The sequence below is a fragment of the Ricinus communis genome, chromosome 7, assembly GCF_019578655.1.
Source record: "Ricinus communis isolate WT05 ecotype wild-type chromosome 7, ASM1957865v1, whole genome shotgun sequence".
Taxonomy (NCBI): domain Eukaryota; kingdom Viridiplantae; phylum Streptophyta; class Magnoliopsida; order Malpighiales; family Euphorbiaceae; genus Ricinus; species Ricinus communis.
The window spans coordinates 3,199,854-3,222,847 of NC_063262.1; the positions used below are offsets into that span (position 1 = coordinate 3,199,854).

The 22,994-nt window shown below is 31.1% G+C and overlaps 3 protein-coding genes across 4 annotated transcripts; 2 read left to right on the plus strand and 1 right to left on the minus strand.

Annotated features, from left to right (window-relative positions):
- Positions 1–2,944: 2,944 nt before the first annotated feature.
- LOC8289461 (probable E3 ubiquitin-protein ligase HIP1) lies at positions 2,945–8,792 on the minus strand. 2 transcript variants are annotated; one of them, XM_015722031.2, is made up of 6 exons: positions 8,644–8,792; positions 5,190–7,037; positions 4,115–4,165; positions 3,706–3,804; positions 3,466–3,609; positions 2,945–3,326 (listed from the first exon to the last, which is right to left on the minus strand). In XM_015722031.2, exons 2-6 carry the CDS (start codon positions 6,972–6,974, stop codon positions 3,195–3,197), a joined length of 2,211 nt encoding a protein of 736 aa, XP_015577517.1. In that variant the 5' UTR covers positions 6,975–7,037; positions 8,644–8,792; the 3' UTR covers positions 2,945–3,194. The 2 variants fall into 2 exon arrangements, with proteins under 2 accessions (XP_015577517.1, XP_015577516.1); XM_015722030.2 differs by lacking the exon at positions 8,644–8,792 and adding an exon at positions 8,364–8,576.
- Positions 8,793–13,681: 4,889 nt separating this feature from the next.
- On the plus strand, positions 13,682–14,234 carry LOC8289463 (mitochondrial import receptor subunit TOM7-1). Its single transcript, XM_015722004.2, has one exon. It carries the CDS (start codon positions 13,756–13,758, stop codon positions 13,981–13,983), a length of 228 nt encoding a protein of 75 aa, XP_015577490.1. The 5' UTR covers positions 13,682–13,755; the 3' UTR covers positions 13,984–14,234.
- Positions 14,235–19,416: 5,182 nt separating this feature from the next.
- On the plus strand, positions 19,417–21,285 carry LOC8289464 (caffeoyl-CoA O-methyltransferase). Its single transcript, XM_015722020.3, has 6 exons — positions 19,417–19,596; positions 19,704–19,814; positions 19,929–20,008; positions 20,092–20,236; positions 20,620–20,751; positions 20,864–21,285. The coding sequence occupies exons 1-6, from the start codon at positions 19,519–19,521 to the stop codon at positions 21,155–21,157; spliced, it is 840 nt and encodes a 279-aa protein (XP_015577506.1). The 5' UTR covers positions 19,417–19,518; the 3' UTR covers positions 21,158–21,285.
- Positions 21,286–22,994: the final 1,709 nt, after the last annotated feature.

Consider the following 22,994-nt stretch of genomic DNA (forward strand, 5'->3'; position numbering starts at 1 on the left):
AATTTATTGAGAGATTAGACCAATTGGAAAGCAAAAACCATCAAATTCTCACTTGGTTTCGTAATACTTGTCAGCCTGGTATTAAATTGGAATTTCATCATTTTGATAGTGCTAAAGATGTTTGGGATTTTTTAAGAAATCGCTATGCGATTCCTGATGATGTTCATCAATTCCAGCTTTATCGTCGTCTTCATCGGATGCACCGACAACCTGGTCAGACTATTCACAGTTACAGATTGTATGGGATCAATTGGCAGCTTGCGATCATGTTTGGCCCGATATAGCTTCTGCAGCGATTTATGATGCTCTTCGTGATCGTCAACGTGTATGGCATTTTCTTATGACTTTTCGTATTAAGTTTGAGTCTGTTTCTGCCTTTTTTCTATATCGGAGTCCACTCCCAAAACTTGATACAGTCATTCGAGAGGTACTTTCTGAAGAAACTCGAATTAATACCATTCGTGCTGAACAATCTATCCTTTCCACAGATATTGTTCTTGCTATCTCAGATAAATCATCCAAAAAGGGATCTTGCAAATACTGCAAATTATCTGGGCATCATATTTATGCTTGTCCAAACGTAAGAATTCTGGTCAAGGGACTTTAGTTAAATCTCACACCTCCAAGTCATTTCATACTTTTGTCACTGCTGCTGTAACCGAGAGTTCTTCTTTTGAGGATATTTCTTTTCGTTACTCTTTAAAGGAGATACAAGGTTTGCTACAACAACTTTAGCCTAACTCTAGTATTTCAACTTCTCTTATCTTGTCTATTACTCCAGGATACACAAAAGGAGAAGGTTCTTGGGATAGGCGTAAAGTTGGACGACTGTTTGAGCTTGTTTCGTGATCTTATTTTCAAACTCAAGCTTTTTGATTCTCATTCATCTTGAGTTTGAAGGGAGATGATGATATTAGCTAAAAATATGTATATAAATAGACATTAACACTTTCATTGTAAAATAAAATTTAGAATACAAATTCAATCTTATTATTAAAGACTTACAAATGGATTTATACGATATGTAAACTAAAGAATTGACCTCCCCTTCTTACTTATGGGAGGCTTTATAATTTCAATTTAGTGCCATTTTCATTTTTGATTTTGTTTCTTAATATTTTTAATTGAATATATATTTACTATGAAGAAATGTTGTCAGTGATTATTAATGACTCAATCTAACAAGGCATCCCATCGAACAATTATGTCATTGCACGACAGAGATAACTGTGAATTGCTAATATATATTGTGCGTCTTCTACTAATTTGTCCATTAATCCAAGATATTCAAAATGTAGAAATGTGGCTAAATTTTACTTTCTCATTTTCCTCTGGACTGGTAAATCAATTCTTGCTTCAGCAATTCGATTGGTAAACATACAAGAATTTGCATTTAAAATAATAATAATTATATGACTCAGTTATTTACCAAAATGAAAAAGTTTAATGTAATGATATGGCATGCTGAATACATTTTCTTAACGCAAGAACAAGATACATGCATGATCTTGATGATCACCAAGCTAGACTTTTTTGAAGCCTAAGATATAATAATTGATATTAGTGCATAGATTGAATCATGTAAGGTCCAATATTATGACTCTGCAATTTGCAGCACCAAAGTTAAGACTTCAACAAAATTCAATTAATGCACCGATTCAACACTGGATTTTATTTGGAGGAAAATAAACGAAGCTGAAAGGACTGTTTATAGATACAGTATTGAAAGAAGTAGATAGAAAGAGACGTAAAAATAGGAAATATGTATATTATATAAAATAGATGAATTCTAGAATAACTTATAATACTTTATATATATTTAACTAAAAAACTTATATAATTTAGTCAAATTTACAGAAAATATTTTTTATATAAATTAATATAAAACTTTATAACATAAATGCATAAAGATATTAAAGAATTTCCATAACTAGAATTTCCAATAAAATATTATTGGTCATGCATTAGTTAGTTACAGCAGCAGTGTGTTCATATAGGATAGAAGATGGTGTAACAAGGCCCAAGCCCAATGTTTTTTGAAAATTAGTATTAAAATATTATAAACTTATTGTTATAATTATTGTTTATAATAAAGTGTGAATTTACATCCATCCATAAATAATTATTCTTAACCAACTATAATTGAACATCACTTAATATACATAAAATACCTCAAAATTGCCTTTGACTTTTGTAAATCTTTGCAAACTTTCATGCTATGGAAGTTGACTTGAATTTAGTCAATTATCCCTATTACCCATGATATTTCCATTATTTAAAACGAATTACTGAACTTGAACTAGAAGTGTTAAAATCAGTAGTTTATCTAATGTTTATCATGGTTGTGTCCCTTGACTCCCTCAGATCTCAACATGGCCAATTGACTAGCTTTTATTCATACAAACTTTTACCTGCAAGTTTGTTTCTTAATAGCATCTGGCCTTGTTCTGGACTAGCATTTAGCTCTAGTTAGTATTCTATGCAGTTTGAGCTGCATGGTTATAACTATAATCTCATTTATGGCTTCCAGTGTGGGTTCCATGATGGCTGAAAAGGGTAGATAAATATATATAGGTAGTTGGCAATGCAAGGTTAATATAATATATGCATGAATTGATGTAAAGACACTAGGGATAAAAAATAGGATATGGGTGCAAAAGATGAGGGAACTCCTATAAAGGTAGATACGTGATGGTAGTTATAGATGCTAAAAAGGAAGGGGTTTCAGTTATTCAGTAGTTGGTTTGCTGTTGGTGATGTTTAGGCAAGATGAAAACAGTAAAAAAGCTCTCCAGGCGAGAGAGAGGGTACAGACAGACAGGCAACTTTCATATGTGAGAGACATAGAGACTCTACAATCATATGTCGGCTTGTCAATCTAATCCATATCGGACTATGACGTTAGGGGTTGCATTATCAAAAGAAGGAAAAAGAAAAAACAGGATATTAAAGACGGAATAGAATTGGAAAGTCTTTCCACATAAGAGCACCCTCAAACTGTAGGATGCCAGTCCTACAGTACAGAAGAAACTAAGAATAGTAGCAAGCGCATGATGCATTAAGGCATCTGATAGGTCTTTTGTCCACCATAATTATTAATTATTCAATTCTTAGAAAAGATGCCAGTACCAATGATACATGGGCAGACAAGAAACTCCACACTTGCCACTGTTATATCTCTAGTTTGGGAAATCTCAAACTTGCAACGCTGTCGTTTTGCAGATAGGGCAGTTATTCTTCTGGACGAGCCACTGTTTAATGCAGTTGAAGTGAAAGTAATGCCCACAGTCCAGCTTTCCAAGATCTTGGCCATCGGCATATTCTTCCTGCAAATGGTTGGGTATGAAAACTAATAAAACAGTATCCCGTTGGGTGTAACCAAAAAAAGACCAGCACCCAAATGGCACTGGTAATTGATCTCCATAACATTACTCAGAAGGAACAAGAATTAAGCTGCTTGCTTACCTGACAGATGCAGCACGGTTCATCTTCCTGGGTAGACCCACTTTTAATTGCTCGATACTTTTGCCTCTTCATACGTGTCTGAATGGCTTCCTCACTTATTCCAGTGCAAACATTTCCAATGTGATCCTCTAGGGCCAGTAGTTCCTAAATAGCAGAATTATTAGAGTTACACAAAATTTAGCTTTTAAAAGAAAACACAAATAATGACAGCCATGAAGCTTCTTATTGTTACGGTGTTACCTCATAGGACATATTATCCACATCAAGGCGCATCTCTTCATGTAAATCAGGCTCTTCAGGCACACCATACAACATTGAACGATCAATCACCATCACATCCTGGTATAACAACAATGCATTGAAGAATAATTGACTGTAAATCAATTCCAAGAAAACTGAGCATCATTATTTTTGATTGGAATCAATATAAAAACATTTGAACCATTTTAAGAATCAAAGTTGCTCATGCTATTTAAGCAAGATACGCTGCTAACTAACGAAATGGAATTTGAAGATTTTGGTCATCATATTTATCCACTTGTTGTCACCAATGATTTGCTTTCTTTTGAAAACGAAAAAGTAATTACGTAACAACTTTAGTTGACAGATGGTTGAGATAAAAACAAGCATGAATAGACCTAGACCTTACCTCAAACTGTAAGGAGCCCCCTCTACGAACAAGTGCCAGAGCATTGCGAACCTGACAATGTCAACAAGCAAACCATAAAAGAATAGAAATTTACTAGTATTAATGAAGAAAGTGAAATGACAAAAAATGAGCCATTGAGGTTAAAACTTGCACATTTGAGGTTAAAACCAAAAACTGTATGGACTAAATAACAAGGCAAGAACAATATATAGATAAATAAAACAGAATTAATACCAAATGCATGTTGATTGTAACAAGGTTAGTCCTTGGGTCAAGAATTTTCCCCTTCACCTGTTCAAATTTAGTTAGACCCAACTTATTCCAAAAGTTCCCACTTTTCCGTTTTAAATAAAACGGAAAGAAATAGGAAAAATAATTAAAATATTCATATATTTTTTTTTGTTTTTTATTAAAAATATAGTATGATATTTTTTTATTTTTACTGTATGAAAATATTAAAAATACAATTTCTTAATTTTTTTTAAAATACTGTTTTAATTTTTTTTTGTTTTTCTTTAATTTTTTTGATAAAACAATAAAATTCAAAAGACAATAAAAAATTAAAAAATAACAACAACGTATTTTTAGAAAACAGTATCTTTTAAAAAAAGTTATACAGTAAAAATAATATTTTTATTAATTTTATAATATTTTTATTGATTTTAGAATATTTTTAAAAAGTTATCAAAAAAATATTGAAATATTTATGGGTAAGGCCTCTTTGGTCAAAATAACTAACCTGGCTAAACCTATCGAAATTCGGCTCATAAATCTAAGTTATTGCATTGCATGTTCACGATATTTCTTTGACTTTGAGCTCTTTGGCACCGTTCCACATAATCTCACAAAGTAACTTACAATATAGGACGCAAATTAATGGTTGTAATGAGAGATTTTCCTATAAATAAGTTGCTTTCATATCAAACTCTAGATGACTCGTGAGAGTATCAAATTATATTTATCAGAAATTTGAAAAATAAAAGATGTACTTAGCCTGGCCAGTCTCGTCAAAATACAAACTTTTCCAGCCTTAAAACAACAAAGTAGAAATTTAGTAAAGCTTAAGAACACGTACCTCAGATACTAGCCTGCTTCTTCTCTGAGCAGCAGTCAAAGAGCGCAGTGCCACTTCAGGATAAGCAGCAGGTTGTCTCTCAGCTCGTGCTATCAATCTTGACCTAGAAGGCATTTGAGTAGGCCTTGCATTACCACCTCTTGCTAATAATTCCCTCTCTCTTGGAGCAAAAGAGACACCCGAGTGTAATGGGCAGTATCTACGTTGCCCTTGAGACTCGGTGCTACTGCCAATGTCTGAGATTCTCTGGACATACTGCAGAGCCATGTTTCCCTGGGGAAACCAAACGGGAGCTAATGTTGGATGAGTACATGGAGTAGAGCTAGTTCGAGAACTGGAAGGAATATTTCCAGGATAGTTTGTTCCGGGAACAAAGTTTATATTTGTTAACATGCGTTCCAAATTTCGCCTTTGAATTTCAAGAGGAAGCACGTCATAACTTGCATTATGGCTTGGGTTCTCGTCTAGAAGTAAAGCCTCTCCTCCGTTTAAAGCATAAGTAGTCGATCGCAGACTATTTCTTGACCTGGTGACTGCATTCCACTGGAAAGGCTGCAAAACTTCAAAGGAATTAGGAGCACGGCCAGACTGCACCGCAGGAGTTGAGGGAACTATTCCTGTCACTGAGCTTGTGTTTGGAACACAATCAAGTGGAAAAAGGACAGCTGGTTGACCCGGTAATTGTGAATAGGAATTTCTTGTGGTCCACAGAGCCAAGTCAGCTGGCGTAAAGTCTTGGTGATTCACGGTTCTTCTCATACGGATATTTCTTTGGGAGTTTTCGAATTCTCCTGCTACCCTTAGTATTTGACGGACATCAGAGCTTCCTTCAGCACCAATTCCAAGTCCATTTATTACAGCACTTGAAGGTTGATGTACGGCTGGAGTTGTCCCTAATCCAGCCACATATCCAGTACCCAGTTGCGCTGAATATTGCTCATGTGAGTGATTATTTATAGGAGCTGATGGATTCGATCTTCTACTATCATTTTCTTGAATAACAGCTAGGTGACTGGATCTTGAGCTTTCACCTAATGAAAAATGTCTGAGACCATCTTCAGGTGTCCTTCTTTTACAGGACAGACGCCTATCATCTGAAGAGCGACCTTCTCTATTGTCATTTTCTTCCACCACATACCCCGCAATTCCGGAAGAGATAACCAGTGGATCAGAATTTGAAGAATTGATGACAATTGGATTTTGATCAGCATCTGGTATTCCTGGTTTAAATGGATTTAGATGCAAAGCTGTCCCAGTACCCACATATGCATCAATGCCAGGACTCTCACATACTGCATTTAAGTCTATATTTTGAGGAAAAGCGCTAGAACTGTCCTGCTGCAAAGACAATGGTCTATTTGTAAAATTACCATTTCCAAAGCCCATGTTAGCACTAGGCTGAGAAGGAGCAACTACTGGCTCAGAAGGCCTTTCTACCAAGCTTTGATCAATTACAGCACCAGTAACAGGAATAGAAAGTACGCCATCTTCAGCTAATAAATCCTGAAATCGAACTGGACTTTGGGTGTTCATACTAGAAGTAGGAACCCTGTTATATAGCAACCCATCTTCAACTAATAATTCCTGAAATTGAACAGGAGCTTGGCTGTTCACACTCAAACTAGATTGACCCATCCAGTCCATAACAGGATGGCCATCATGAAGTAAAGCATCAGCTGGCAGTGGCACTACAGTGTTCTGTTCCCTTCGAAGATTGATCCCATTGGACCCATAGTCCAAATAAAAGGTTCTCGGGAAGGCATTTTCATCTTGACCTTGCATCATGGAGAAAAAGATTTTCGTTGGATGTCGATTACCCAAAGAAGTCCCCTTGGAAATAGAGCTTCTCTGAAAAGAAAAAAAGAAAAAAGAAATTATTTGCAATTATTTATAAATATCATAATTTACAAACACACCCTACAAGAATTAAACAGAAAAATGAGACAAGACAATGAAATGGAAATGCGATGAAAATTCAAGCGATTAGTTATGACATGACAATTTAAATCATCAAATATTTAATCACAAGAAAATTGAAACAAATTATTAATATGTTTAAATAGACTATAAATTATTAAAATTCAGGATTAGAGAACAATTTGCAATTGACATATAAAATTAACGAAGCATATAATGATGGATCATGAATCCCCACGACAGACAGACACACACATATACATGCAAAAATGTAAAACGAATCCCTAAACCATTAAACTAAAAGCTACCAAATGATTAGCTACAAAGTAAGAAGCCCTGAACCATCGATCTTAAAAAAAAAAAAAAAAAAAGAATTATTGAAACCAAACCGTTCAATTTTACTAGTGGAATATACCTCGTCGATGTACATAAAATCAGGGAACAATTTTCTATTTACATGTAAAATTGATAATGCATTTTCATTATATAATTTATGCAAAAATAAAGGAACACAAAAAAAAAAAAAATCCCCTAGACCATATTATTTTATAACTCTTTAAGGAAAAGACATCATACAATTAGTTATAAAGAATTACCCTAAATCGCTCAGAAATTCAGAGCTAAATCTAAGAAAGATCAAGTCTTTGCAAGAATCAAAATGCTTGATGAAATTATAAGGGCTAAAAACCACCAAGGTAATGGAATTGAAATCCATTTTCAACTTTACATATTGACCGTTCAGATTTTCATCAATCAATTTATCATTTTATTTTACGTTTTAAAAACCATCAACCAAGAAAGGAACAAAAAATACTTCTGATCACATAAAATGCAAAAGTAAACCCACAAATCATAAGAAAAAAAATACTTCCGATCATATGAAATGCAAAAGCAAACCCACAAATCATCAGAAAATTAAATTATGCCTATCAATCAAAACCATTAAACATAAAGGATTTTCTAAAATAACAAAAAGAAGAAATATCAATGAGAAAAAAAATGGCCACAACAAAATCATTCAGTGTTAAAGCTATTAGCAAAGTAAGTAAAATCGCTCAAAAAAAAATCAAAGAAACATTTGAAACAGTCCTCACTAATGAATTTAAAGGTAAATTTTCATGCTATCAAACCAAAATTCAAAGCAAACAACTTCACACAAATTAAGTTATCAACAAAAGATACAAAATTGCACATGATCAATTGATAGCACAAACAAACAGTACTTAAACAAAATATTAAAAGAGGTAAGAGGATTACACCCAATGGCCAAGAACAGATAAAGCACTGAAAATGGAGTGGTTTACTGCCACAAACAAAACTTCTCTCTCAAAATCTAATTCTATATCAAGTGACTGTATGAGTGTGCAAATGGGTATATGTATATATAAGTGAAATAAATCTAGTGAAAGATTAAAAACTTTGTTTAAAGAAAGAGCGAAATTTCCAATGTTAGAAAGAAAAGGGAGACATAAATTATAGAATAATAAGAATAAGAAGAGACAAGTATGGTAGTAAGGTGTCATAGTTGGCTGCTGACCAATTGGATTGTAACTTGTTCACACCACCTCACTCTGATAGCCTCGTGTCACCCCTCTTTGCATGACTCTTTCTCTCTCTAAAACCAACATTTCAAAACTTTCAGTTTCTCTACCTTTTGTTTCTTTCTCACTCTCTCTCTGTATCAGGTTTTTTATGGAAACAGACTTACTCATTTTTGAAAGACAACCATTTCTTTTGTTGGCCTTTTGTCTTTCTCTCCTTCTTTTTGTTTCCCTCCTCTCACTGTATCTGTACATTCAAACTTTCCTTATTTTAGTTTTTTCTTAGATTATGTATTTATTGCTTCTTCTTTTTTATTCTTAAGTTATTTATTATATCACATATTATTGACTCATTGAGGATTTCACTTTTCTATTTTAAGATAATTTGATCATTTGGTATGTATAATTCTGGTTAGTCTGTAAAGTGTGGAAAATCTATGAGAAGATTTATTCATGTATCTATCTTTGGTAGTTATATATTTAGCGGCGGTTGTCCGTTATTTCAGTTACTAATTATTCGTCGTTCGTTATTTGTTATCCAGTTGTTAAATTGTTCGTTATTTTATTGATTCATTATTCAGCTGTTAAATTGTCGTTATTTCATTAATTGTTTCTTTAAGTATATTGAATTGTTGATGAAATATTTAATAGTGTGCTATCTAAAGTTGTAGATTTTATTACTAACTATGAGCAGTTTTTCTGACATATACTCGAGTTTATTTTAAAATTTTGTTACAATATGACTTTTATTTATTTTTTAATATATATGAAATTTTGTGAATAGTAATTAGTAAATTTTTTTTATCTTTTTATATTGCATTAGAAAATATTTTTATTTTAATCACGGCAAATTAAATTATCATGATTTACAATTTACGCATATTAAAAACGTTGAGAGCACTTGAATATCTAAATTGGGATAACTATTTTTTTTTCTACATTCTGATAAAATATTGAGCGGAGAATTTTTCTTTAATTGGACCAACGTAGTACAATGTACTTGAGAAGGCGCATTCATTTGATTTACATAATATATAACATAATTGATTGTAATATGCTTTGTATTTTCTTAATTATTTCATCATTCGTCCGATTATAAGTTAAAAATGAAGGCGGTGATATTCTTAACAACCAAAGGCATGATTTTCGTTATGTATATTATGTATGCTACATTATTGAATGATGGAGTAATTTTTAATATGTTGAACAAGTGACCACAAAGCATTCTGAATTAGTTAGTAGCTAGTTTTTGGAGTAATAGGTGTGTGATTTAATAAATTATGAAGTCCTAGTTTGTTTGGTTAGACATTAATTAATATTTTACGTCATTAAATGACTAATAGATTAAAAAATAAAAATAAATCAAGACTACAAATGTAAATCTATTACAAAGTAGATAAATCAATATACTATAATTTTTTTATTATATCTCATCCCTTAATTTTATATTATATTATTATTAAAAAAAAGTACTATATTTTTATTTGAATTTTTATTATTTATTCTATTTTATATGTCTTTTTTACTACAACACTAAATTTATTTTTTAAGAATATATTAATATACTATATATTATAAAAGTTTTAATCAACATAATTAACTAGTAAACATAAAAAATAATTTTATATTTTTAAAATAATAAAAATAATTTTAAAATTTTTCTTCTTCAAATATCATAATTATAGTTTAAATTTTATAAAATGCACTGTAGGTTCACATGTTGTAAATTGAGATTTATCACATGTATACCCAAGATTTATAAGTTATAGTCTAAAAAATCATAAATTAAAAAATAGATTCATATGTTAAGAACAAGTTTACCGATAAAAACTAATAAATATATTTAATGAATGTTACACTAATAATAGATAAATATACAATTTATAAGTAATAAATCTAAAATTTATTTAATAGACCTAGCACTAAATATATTTGAATATACAATATATAAGTAATGAATATAAAGTTTATGTTTAATGAACTTGACACTAAATAAATATATATTTTATAATTAATAAATAACAAATTCACATGTTAAGAAATGAACCAAAAGTTTATGTTTAATTAATTTTACACTAGTAACAAATGAATGTATATTTTGTCATATTTAATGAACTTGACACTAGTAATAAATGAATATACACTTTATAAACAACGAATATACTGCCCGTACATAAAACAAATTAGTATTTATAGATTAAAAGATAACAAGTTCTTTTTCTATAAACTACAAGTATATCAAATGTACAATTGAAATTCATTTAATATAGTATACATATTAAGATAGAAGATTCATTTAGTCTCAATTAGCTATTTGTTCCTTGTAATTAAGATTATTAAATATTTTTTTAATTTAAATAAAATACTAAAAAACTACTAATTAGTATGGAATTAAGGGAGTAACTATTAATAAAATTTTAAATAAGAAAATAATTAATATTTAATAAAAAATAAAATTATGTTTAAAATTTAATATTTAATAAAATTATTAATTTACCAAATATCAAATATAAATATCATATTCTAAACTTTAAAATTAACTAATTTGTAACACGACTATTTTACTATCCAATAGACTATATTAAAAAAAAGAAATTATATACAATTATAAAAACAACCAAACAAAGCTCCATATATAAAATGACCTAAGTCTATAATGTTGTGTGAGTCTGAACTATGTCTACCCAATATTTTCATGATAATGTGACAATTCTTAGACATTGTTTCCATGTTCGTTGTACATGTTATTTGCTAAATAATATATAATTATTGTTCATACATATTATTGCCAAGTAATTCTTAAGTAAATACCAACTAAAGAGAGAAAATCCAAAATAATCCAATTCAAATACCTTGAAATGGAAAAGTTAATAGATAACATCCCATTTTTAGACTTACATTGCTTTTTCTATTAAAAAATAAAAATAAAAATAAAAACTTTTGGTTTCCATTTGTATTATAAAAAGGAAAATTTAAAATTGAACGTTTACACTTTATCACTATGTTTCACAAATAATTAAGATGTCTATTCTTTATGTGTAATTAGACATGATTATATTTTAGGCTGGACCATTTTCTAACCAAATTTAAGATCTTCACTTCTAATTCAAGTTTAGTTTGCGAATTTTTCAATTAATCTCAATCTGAATAGAAAAGATATCTATTAATATATATTCTCATTTTGAACGTGATTATAAAAATATAAATTTTAAGTTAATCATATATATTTTAGAATTTTTTGAATTTGGATTGCCTCAACATAGTACAATAAATATTGTTCAAAGTCTTTCTTTGAAATTATAGAAATGTCTTTTCTTTTTTAGAGAAAAATGATTTTATTAGAAAAATAAATGGTTATAATTTTTACTATAATATTATCTCGTATAAAAAAAATTGAGAAGAAAACTCCGTGGGATAAAACTATACAAAGAAAAAAAATAATGCAATCAAAATATGGTAAAATCCAATAAGCATATATTTAAGAGATAATTACACAGAATTTAATAAGATAAGAAATACCAAATTTGCTAACTAATCGAAAACTAATCAGACCAACTTCCGTAGCAAGACAATAGATATTATTAACAATGAAAGATTGAGTTTTGACTATTAACCAAATTAATAGCCTCATTTCTATCACTTTCTACATTATTTGTAATCAAAATTATCCTTATAAGAAGTGTATTTGTTGTGGAGTTATTTTAAAATATTCTTTTTCTTACTAACAATCTTTTATTGGTCAATTAAACATTTGACTAGTATTTTAATAATAGTTTTATATAGTAATTTATGAAATTTATACATAATTTCTTTGATTGTATTAGTCTCTACTAATTTATAATTTTTTTATTTTTTTAAATTTTTACTGCTTATAATATTTAATCACCGGTGACTTTTATGGTTATTTTATTTAAAATAAAATAAAATAATTTTTTTAAACACCATAAATCTATAGTTATAATAAATCTTGTCCATTAAATTTTATAGTAATGTAATTGGCAATCTGCTGAATTCTTCCATAATTTTAATTTTACTAAACCACTACAGTTTAATGATCTATGAAAAATATAAAATTTTCTCATAGTAGTGAAATATATTACTAAATTACAAAAAATGACAATCTGCTTCATATTTTTTAAAAAATTATGCTACTTTTTCGTAAGTGTTATTAATTATAAATAAATAAATAAATAAAATTACGAAAAAATGATTATTTTTGCGAAATTTAAAGATTTGAAAAAAATAATAACCTTTTGGCAATTGTAAATTTTTTATTAAATTATGAAAAATGATAATCTTTTTATTTTTTCACAAATTATACTAATTTTTTGTAAGTGCTACTAGTTGTGAAAAAATGAATGATATTATGAGAAAATGATTACTTTTACAAAATTTAATGCTTTATAAAAAATACTAATTTTGCTCGTAATTACAAAATTTATTGCTAAGTCATAAAAATGAAAATATTTTTTAAATATTTTAAAGATTATATTAATTTTTCGCAAGTGTAACTAATTTCAAAAAAATAAACGGTATTACGAAAAATGATATTTTTGTAAAATTTAATAATTTATGAAAAAATTTGACAAATATATGAAAAAAGTTAGATTTTTTTATAATTGTGAAATTTATTACTTAATTACAAAAATAATAATATTATTTATATTTTTCATTAATTATACTAATTCATGCACCCTTAATTAGTATAATTCATGCACACTTAAAACTATCTTACGTAATTTTATTGCAAGTAATAACCTGCAATTACAGATAATTAATATTTTAAAAATTATATAAAAAATTATTTTTCATTATTCTATTACTTATTTAAAATAGAGTACAGTAACTTTATTTTAAAATAATATAAGCATAAAATTTCCCATAATAATTTTGTAATTCACTAACCATAGAGAGCTAAGTGTATTCGTGAAAGCTAGGACAGAAATTTGATTGTGGACCTTAGCCTTACTCAATTTGGGCCTTGTCATTTGACTCAACCTTTCAGTAGTGTTAACCCCATTCAATCAAAAGGATTTACTAATTAGGGTTTAAGGTTTTTATAGATCTCCACCTGTAGTTTTTTTTTTTCTCGCTCAGAGACTAAATCAATGGCGTCTAGGGTTTCACTAAAAAGCAAAGGAAAAAGCAGCGGCGGTGCCAAAGGATCAAAAGCTATGGAGGAGAAATCAACAATACAGTGTTTGAAAGAATGGAGCACTTGGACTTTGAAGAAAGCTAAAGTGATCACTCATTATGGATTCATTCCTCTTGTTGTCATTATCGGCATGAATTCTGAACCTAAGCCACAACTCTATCAGCTTCTAACTCCTGTATGATCTCATCAATTTGGTTACTACCCACATCGTGGTTTGCGTTTTCTCTTTTGGATCGTTGCCTACTTGTCGAATCAACATGGATTGGCTTAGGTGTAATTTCTTGTTTATCGAAGGTTTATGGATGTTATGTAAGTTGTTGAGATGATTGATGAATTTATTAGTATAATATGTGAAAAGCTCGAATCTTTTCTATGGTTTACGAATAATCTGTTCCATAATATAAAATAATTGCGTATTCAATTGGTTGATTATTTGATTTGGATTTGCAGAGAAGATTTGATTACTGTATCAAGGTTTATGCTATATGCTTTTTGTTTACTTAAAGCAATTTGATGAGTTGTGAAATTGGTTGTTACTGGATGTATGCTCTTAGATTTGATCTCTTGGTTGTGTTTGTTGAATTGTCATGTTGAGATCAAGTCATTTCTTTTATTTTGGCTTTATAGATCATAATATTTGGTTTGTCTCTATTAACTACTATTGATTATTCCAAATAGGAGAACAATTGTTGAATCAGTATTGAGTACTTGATGGTACCTACGCAAGCTGTTATGTTATGTATCTGGGGGAAGTTTAATAAATTAAACTGTCAGCTGGGATAATTTCTTTCTGGTTGTATAACATTTCAAATTTGATTGTTTAGAGCATATAAACAAACTTAACTAAGTCTGTGAATCCTCTTCCTCCATTTAGCTCAGTTTAGGGTACATGTTGTGGAGGTTCTAAAGCTAATAAATTCTAGACTTCTCTTTTTCTTCATCCAATCTTGTACAATTGTCTACACATCTTTGTGTCATAATTCCTGAGCACTCTGCTTGAGGAATGATTTTTCACTACCTTTGATGAAATCACTCTTTGCTTGATAAATAACTTTTCATCATCCTTTTATGAAGTCACATTCTTCTTGATGGAAGATCTTTTATTGCCTTTTATTGCCTACGTAGGTGTGCTTATATCTCTTTCACATGCTTTGGTTTTTCCTTAGGCATCACATCACATGAATATGTATTCAACCCTCATGTTTCTACTTGAACACATAATCTAGTCATATTCATGATTTCATATGATTAGATAAGCAGGCTTTTCATTTAATTCTAACATTGTGATTCGTTAAAATTCATAAAATTTATGGAATTCATTTGTAAATCTTAAATTTCTGTTAGATGAAGTAAAAGTTAATTTAGAATTCTAAATATTAAAATTTGTGTGGAATTGATTATCACTAAATTAAATTCTACCAAAATAGGTAGAATTTTCAAATGAATTTTAAATTAGTTTGTCAAAGTATTCCATAACATTTAAATAGTTTTTCTGATTTTATCATTTCCATTTTACTTTTTCTCAAATAAAATGCTTTTAAAATTGGAAGACCCACCTAGAGACACAAAACAGTGTCTTTCTGCTCTGCTCTTGGTACTCGTGTTGCAGTTCATCAATGGCATTAGGTGATAAAAGAACGCTGTCATTTTAATTTTACTTTGTTGTTGCATAATGCTTGTAGCACATCTTTAATGTCCTCTTGCTTATTATTCCTTGTAAATGGATGAAGAACATGTTTCGTAAAATACACTAGTTTGGTTCTTCTTGACTGATCAGTTTCTAGTTCTAATGTATTTTTTAATCAGTGCACGTTCCTTCATACTGTAGGATGTAACTTATAGGAGTACCCTTAGTGGTATAGGGTGAACTCAGATGCTCTTAATATTTAAGTTGCCCTTCGTGTGAAATGAACTGCGTTCTGCTGTGTGTCATGTAGAGGATTATTGTCAGGACATGAGCACCTGGGTTCACGGTGCACTTCTTTTCTTTTTGGGAATTTGCGCATAGTCGCTAAATTGCTGTGCTTATTTGAATCGAGGTTCCGGGTGCCCTGTAACCTGTATCCCTACCCTACCTGCAGTTGAACATCTAGTTGCCACACGTTTTACTTTGGAATAAAGCTCCACTAACCACTGATTTTGTCCTTTGGACTTGGATTCAATTTAATCATTTTTTACATTTATAAATTTTTAATTTAGGTTTTAATATATTTTATTTAAATTAATATTTATTTTTAAAAAAGAGATTGTAAGAATCAATTATTTTAAAATAAAAAATAATTAAAAATTTATAAAATATTTAAAAATTATTTTATAATGTTAGTATTATTAATATAACCAAGCATTATTGCTATTATTTGCGCCAAGGCCTTGGCACTACCACAGCTGTAACCATACTTTTTATCATCGTTAGGAAAAATAATGGCTAGGACAAATTTTTCTAACAGTAGAAATACTGAATAATATTTATTTTTAATTGTGATTTATTTAAATGTTAATTCATCATTTCATTTGTATAAAAGAATAAAATTAATTTAAGTTAAATATATAACAATTAAAATTAAAATATTTATAAATTTAAAAAATAAAGACTATTAAGCTCGAGCAATAAAGGTGTCCGTGATATTGGACTTTATCCCTTCTACTTTTTGATTTCACCAATTCTGGGTTGAGTAGTTGATTTCATAGACGATATTGTCCTAAGGACCCATTAATTTGACAATCAGGCCATTTTATTTGACATCTAGTAAAAATATAAACAAAGTATCAATTGCAAGTAGAAAAAAAGGAAAAAAGAATAGAAGATGCCATTTTTTTGTTTCTGGCCTTTTAGCTAATGCTATCACTTCTAGAGATTCCACAAGAGTCTTTGTCATTGTAGCGGGGGGAAATCAACATCTCAGTTGAATCTTTGTTAAATGTGCTGCCAATTATTTGAAACTTGCATAGTACTTTGCCATTTTACTTGCATATGGTCGCTTCTAGATTTTACCATCAATCGCCGTTTTCTTCTACTTGAATATTGTCATATACACATTGAAGATCTTTTACTCGTTTGTTAATTATGTCACTTGCTATAGGCAGCCTTTGTTGACACAATTGACTTGGGAGAATAGGGTTTGAATTGTCATAATGGAGTAGTTACAGAATGTAATCACTGTTTCATAGGATAGTTCCACTATTATACTTTGCTTACTCAGAGAGACATCTGCGTCTGATTTGTTTATAATCCTTGACTAGTTGATTTATTAAGTTGCAGAAAATTATCCATGATTTTGACTATTAATAAACTTAATTATTTCTAAAATGTTGAATACAATGCCCACCAAATAATTTTCTATTATAGGCAGTAGAATCTCTTACTTTGAATACCAGAAAAGCCTGGAGTAGCATTCTTACCACAAGTTATTAGTACGATTGGTTCATGCCCTACTTATTTTTGTGGGGGACTACTTATTTGGATGGCTACAATCGAATCGTGTCAACCTACACTTTGGCTAGCTTAGATTTAATTTGGTGCTGGTTTGTTATTGATATGAGCTCCTTTGTTAATACATACTCTTTTTTCTTTTTTTCTATGTCTCATGAGCTTAATCGAGCTTAAATTGAGTCTTTAATAATTATTTAATAAATAAGTTTAATTAGGTATTTCTATAACTACTATGAGTATAAATAAGTAAATTCAAGTCATTAGTATTTTAATTTACGAGCTAGCTTAATGGTCTATAAATAAGCTGATTTATGAGCATGATCAGTCAAATTTTCATTAATCTGAGCTCGACTTATTTATTAAATATGTTTCGTTGAATAAAATCAATAGGCTTTCAAGTTCCAAAAGCTCACATAATTACAATCCTACTTACTCATTCGCTCTTATTTTATATTTCCGTTATACATCAAAATGGGTACCCATAATTATAAGTATTTACCTTTTGTATCATAGAAGAAACATTTCCAAATTTCTTATTATCTAAAATGAATTTTATAAGTGAATTATGGAAATTAAGAGATAATGAATTACATAAATCGTAAAAGTTCTTTTTATTTATTTATTTATATATAAAAAATGTGAAGCCATAAGCTCGGACGTTATGATCTACACTATAGATTGGTATTTAAATATATATATAGTGCATTGACCAAGTGTAGGTCAAGATGGTTATTTTCATTAAAATACATACATATATTGCAATTGGCCGAGTCTTCCCTTGAAGAATGTTGTTTTTTCTTAGGCTGTTTATGACATTTTGAGATTGAAACTGTGTCATAGAAGATTAAGATTTAGGATTAGATTTATTTGTCAATGTCAGTAGTTGGTGAAAGGAGCCCTTTCAGCCAGATTAAATTACAATTAGCCAAGAAAAGTGTGACTGAATTTAACCAAGTGGCATGTTGGTTCTCTTAATTTCTGATGGTCCCCTGCGAAGTCAGTTTTAATCTAATTGTTCCCAGGTTCTGTTAATTACAAAAAAGAAAAGATAATATCAAAAAAGAGCCAATGAACGCTGGCTTCAAATGATTAAACCAGTGATCTGAAATAATTTTAGCAGAATAATGTAATATAAACAGTAAAACCTCATCTTGAAAGATAAAAGTAATATCCCTGACTAAAGAGAGTAGTGGTTAGAAAAGTTACAATATATGGTCTAGGAGACCTCAGAACCAAGACGAGACGCAATCCTAATCTCTCATTTAAGTTAAAAGTCGAGATTTGACACGTGCTTTATGATCCTATCCTATTGATTTTCATTAATGATTTTGATTAATATAACAAATAAAATGAATTCTAGACATTACTACAGTAATATAGGTCTGAAAGCAAGTTTTAACCAAATGTAACATGAGAGAAGTTAGATTGAACTTAAGCCTTCTTCTGGTGCTTTCTATGGCTACAAGTAATAAGATGATACTTAAGTCAGATATAACTTAAGTTAGATATAACTCAATTGATACTGAAATTTACACTTAATAGATACCAAAATTATTTTTAAAGCTGTGATATCTTGAATTTGAACTTAAGTCAGAGTTAAGTAATACAAAAAGTATGCTAGGACATATTTTCTCTAAGGTTCTCATCAGATTAAGTTGCAACAGTCTAAGAGGATCTTCCTGTTGTTTCATATCATACTCTAGTTTCAGTAAACTTTAGTTTACAGTTTCTGGATTGAGATTCTAAACCATTATTGCACTGGGAAACTTCCAAGTAGATATTTGTGATGAAGTAAAGTAGTTGTTTCTTAAGAGTAGATAATTTACTGTGAATTGGCTTAATGATTGCTTACTGGGACCATGGTGGTTAAAACAGACAAAGATAATAATGTTAATTTCTTGTAATCACAGCTTGCAGCTACTAAAAGTCTGGTAGATTAGGTTCTGTTAAAAAAAAATTTAGGGAGTTGGTCAAATAGTTGCGCGTCCCTTTCAGGTTTCAAGTTCTTTTGTATCATAACATCAGAGGCAAAGACGGCCACCAAACTGTGTCCCCTTAGTGGTTGAGATTTGATATCTTCTTTACTTGCTTTTCTTTTTCTTTTTCAAACTTCACCTTTTACTTTTTATTTTCCTTATTTCTTTAATAGATGACTTGCACCTGCTCAGCACCGGCTATGTACACCATCTATAAATCTAGATACTCTAATATTAATGCCCACAGCACAGCGCAACACAAAAGAATAAATCAGAAAAGTAAGACTTATCATTCAGCAATTAGCAAAAGATGGCTCCAGGATTGGAGGAGAAGCAAAACCAGGAAGGTGGCCATACAAATATTACACAGAGTCTTGCTATTTACAAGGCAAGCATATATTACATATTTTCCAATATTCCGTTTTTAGCTTTAAGTAACTATATTGGTTGTTTTAGCTTTAGTCTAACATCCTGCACTTCTTTCATTTCTTGCAGGATATACTTGAAACTAAGGAGCCTGAACCAGCACAAGAGCAAGAAAACCAAGTTGGTAGACATCAAGAAATTGGACACAAGAGTCTTTTACAGAGTGATGCTCTTTTTCAGGCAAGAATTGCCTATTTCTTAATTAGCCAACTAATTACAATAAAACTCATATTGCATACACTTCTGAAATTATTAAGTCTAAAACTCTGCCTTTTTGGTTCTATAATTTTGCAGTATATACTTCAAACTAGTGTTTATCCTGGGGAGCCTGAACCAATGAAAGAACTACGGGAACTGACAGCAACTCATAAATGGTAGTCTAATCTCTCTCCATTTACATATACTTCTCTTTTCTATTCTGGTGCCATATGGTTATTGATCTTCAATAAATGAATAGGAATATCATGACAACTTCAGCTGATGAAGGGCAATTCTTGAGCATGCTGCTTAAGCTTATCAATGCCAAAAACACTATGGAAATTGGTGTTTACACTGGTTACTCTCTTCTTGCCACTGCTCTTGCTCTTCCTGAAGATGGCAAGGTAATTATTATAACAGAAAATCAGGGGGAAAGGACATGATTATGCTAAAACAATTCTTCACTAACAAGTCACATAGAAATAGAAATCAGAGCTAATTTGGTGTCAGGTCACCTACAAATAAGAACAATTAGCCTGCATGAATTGATTGGCCGCATCTCATAATCCATACATCTGAAATTGATGAGAATTCCCTTTAATCGGATTAAAGAATAAATTTAATAGAGTGCACAAATAAAAACAAGCTTAAAAAATAATTTAATCATAACATAAAGATGACATTACGTGCCATGCATGATCATGAGTTGAAAATTCTGATTATTTGTTGTATGACGTGTGCAATTTATGGATAATAATATATATATATATGTCGTTGAATGTTTCAGATATTGGCCATGGACATTAATCGTGAAAACTATGAATTGGGTCTTCCAGTCATTAAAAAAGCTGGTGTTGCTCACAAGATTGACTTCAGAGAAGGACCTGCACTTCCTGTTCTTGATCAATTGATTCAGGATGTAAGTCTTCTCTTCAATATATACATATATGTTCCATCTATATTAACAATGGAAAAAAAAAAAAGGAAAACTCACTTCATTCAACAGTAACTAAAATTAAAAATATTTGCAGGGAAAACACCATGGGACATTTGATTTTATCTTTGTTGATGCTGACAAAGACAATTACCTGAATTATCACAAGCGGACAATTGAGCTTGTTAAGGTCGGAGGAGTCATCGGCTACGATAACACCCTATGGAATGGTTCTGTTGCGGCACCACCTGATGCGCCAATGAGGAAATATGTCAGGTTCTATAGGGATTATGTGATGGAGTTCAACAAGGCCATAGCTGCTGATCCAAGGGTCGAGATTTGCCAGCTACCTATTGGTGATGGGATTACTCTGTGCCGCCGCATTAGCTGATCATTTTAAATTTGCAGTTGTTAGTTACTGCTGTTATATGCTTTCTGCAGCCATCTGATATTTATGATGGGAAAAACAACCACAAACGGTAAACAAATAAATGCGGAATTAATCTCTGTTTGTCTAAACTTTCCCAACTTGAATGAACCCCGAGGATGCAAACAAATAGGATGTTCTTAATGCAATTAGAACACACACAATATCACTGCTATGCACCAAGATATTGAGCTAAAGCACACAACAACACAAAGACACCGAAATTTTAGCGTGGAAAACCTATAAACTAGGGAAAAACCACGAGACCATTTTGGCCGCTTAAATCCACTATCATCATCAAAGGAGCAATACAAAGTCTTCTCTAGATAATACTAGAGGCATACAAAATCATCATATCCTTGGAAGTAAGCACATCAAGGTGTATGGAATCAAAATAGAGCCAAGATAAGAAATATATCACCGGAAAATTAGCTACTGTCCAGGACCAACGAAACCCGACCTCCGGACCTCAAAACCGATCTCCACCGTCCAAAATATTGGCCCGGATGTGTGTAGCTGCTGTCCAAAAATCACGACGATCCAACGGTTCAATCTACGGGAAACGGAACTTTTCCTGCTGTGTATTCTCCTCTCTTCACCTCTCTCTTTTCTTTTAATATATGAAGTCTTGGTAAAAAAACCCTAGCCCTAGACGTTTTTATAATAATATGCTCCCAAAATAGAAAGTCTAAATAAGACTTTAATATGCTCAATGGTTGGGCTTTCCTCATGGGTCAAAAAAAACAAAGAAAGAAAAAAAACCCAACAAATCTCCCCCTTTTTGACTTATGAGGGAAGAGTTCGCCATACCGGCGATGGAGCAACATACCTTCAACTTTTCCCTTGCTAGAACCTTTGTCAACATATCGGCACCATTATCATCGGTATGAACTTTATCAAGTTCAAATAGTTTATCTTCAAGTGCATCTCTAATCCAATGATACCTCACATCAATATGCTTGGTTCGTTTGTGAAACATAGAATTTTTAGCAAGGTGAATAGTACTTTGATTATCACAAAAACCACGTAGCGTTGTTGCACAAAGCCAATCTCTTGCATAAATCTTTTGAGCCATAATAGCTCCTTACACGCTTCCCCGTACGTACTCGGCCTCGGTGGTGGATAAAACCACACACTTTTGCGATCTCGATTGCCATGACATGACTCCCCCGCAAAAGTCATCAAATATCCAAGTGGGTTTCATGTTGTCCTTATTTCCTGCCATATCGGAATCGGTATAACCAACAAGTATCGGCTTTCCATTTCCAAATGTTATACCTAATTTGGAAGTACCACGTGAATATCGAGAATCCACTTCAACGCTTCCCAATGCTTCTTACGGATTTGTGGAAAGCGACTAACGACACCTACTGCATGAGCAATATCAGGTCGTGTGCACACCATAGCATACATCAAGCTCCCTACAGTTGAGGCATAAGGGACTCTATCCATCTCTTCAATCTTCTTCTCAGAAGATGGATAATCTTTATCTGTCAACTGAAGTTAGTAGTAAGAGGAGAACTAACCTCTTTAGCTTTATCCATGTTGAATCTGCGAAGCACCTTCTCGATGTATTGCTCCTGTGACATGTGTAGCTTTTTCAAAGCTCTATCTCGAGTGACCCGAATGCCAAGAATATGTTTTGCTGGCCCCAAGTCTTTCATAGCAAAAGACTTGCTCAATTGTATCTTCGGTGAGTAATTCTTTCCGCATTCTTGCCAACAATTAACATGTCATCAACATATAACAATAAAATGATGAAATCATCATCACGAACCTCTGGAAGAAAACACAAATGGTC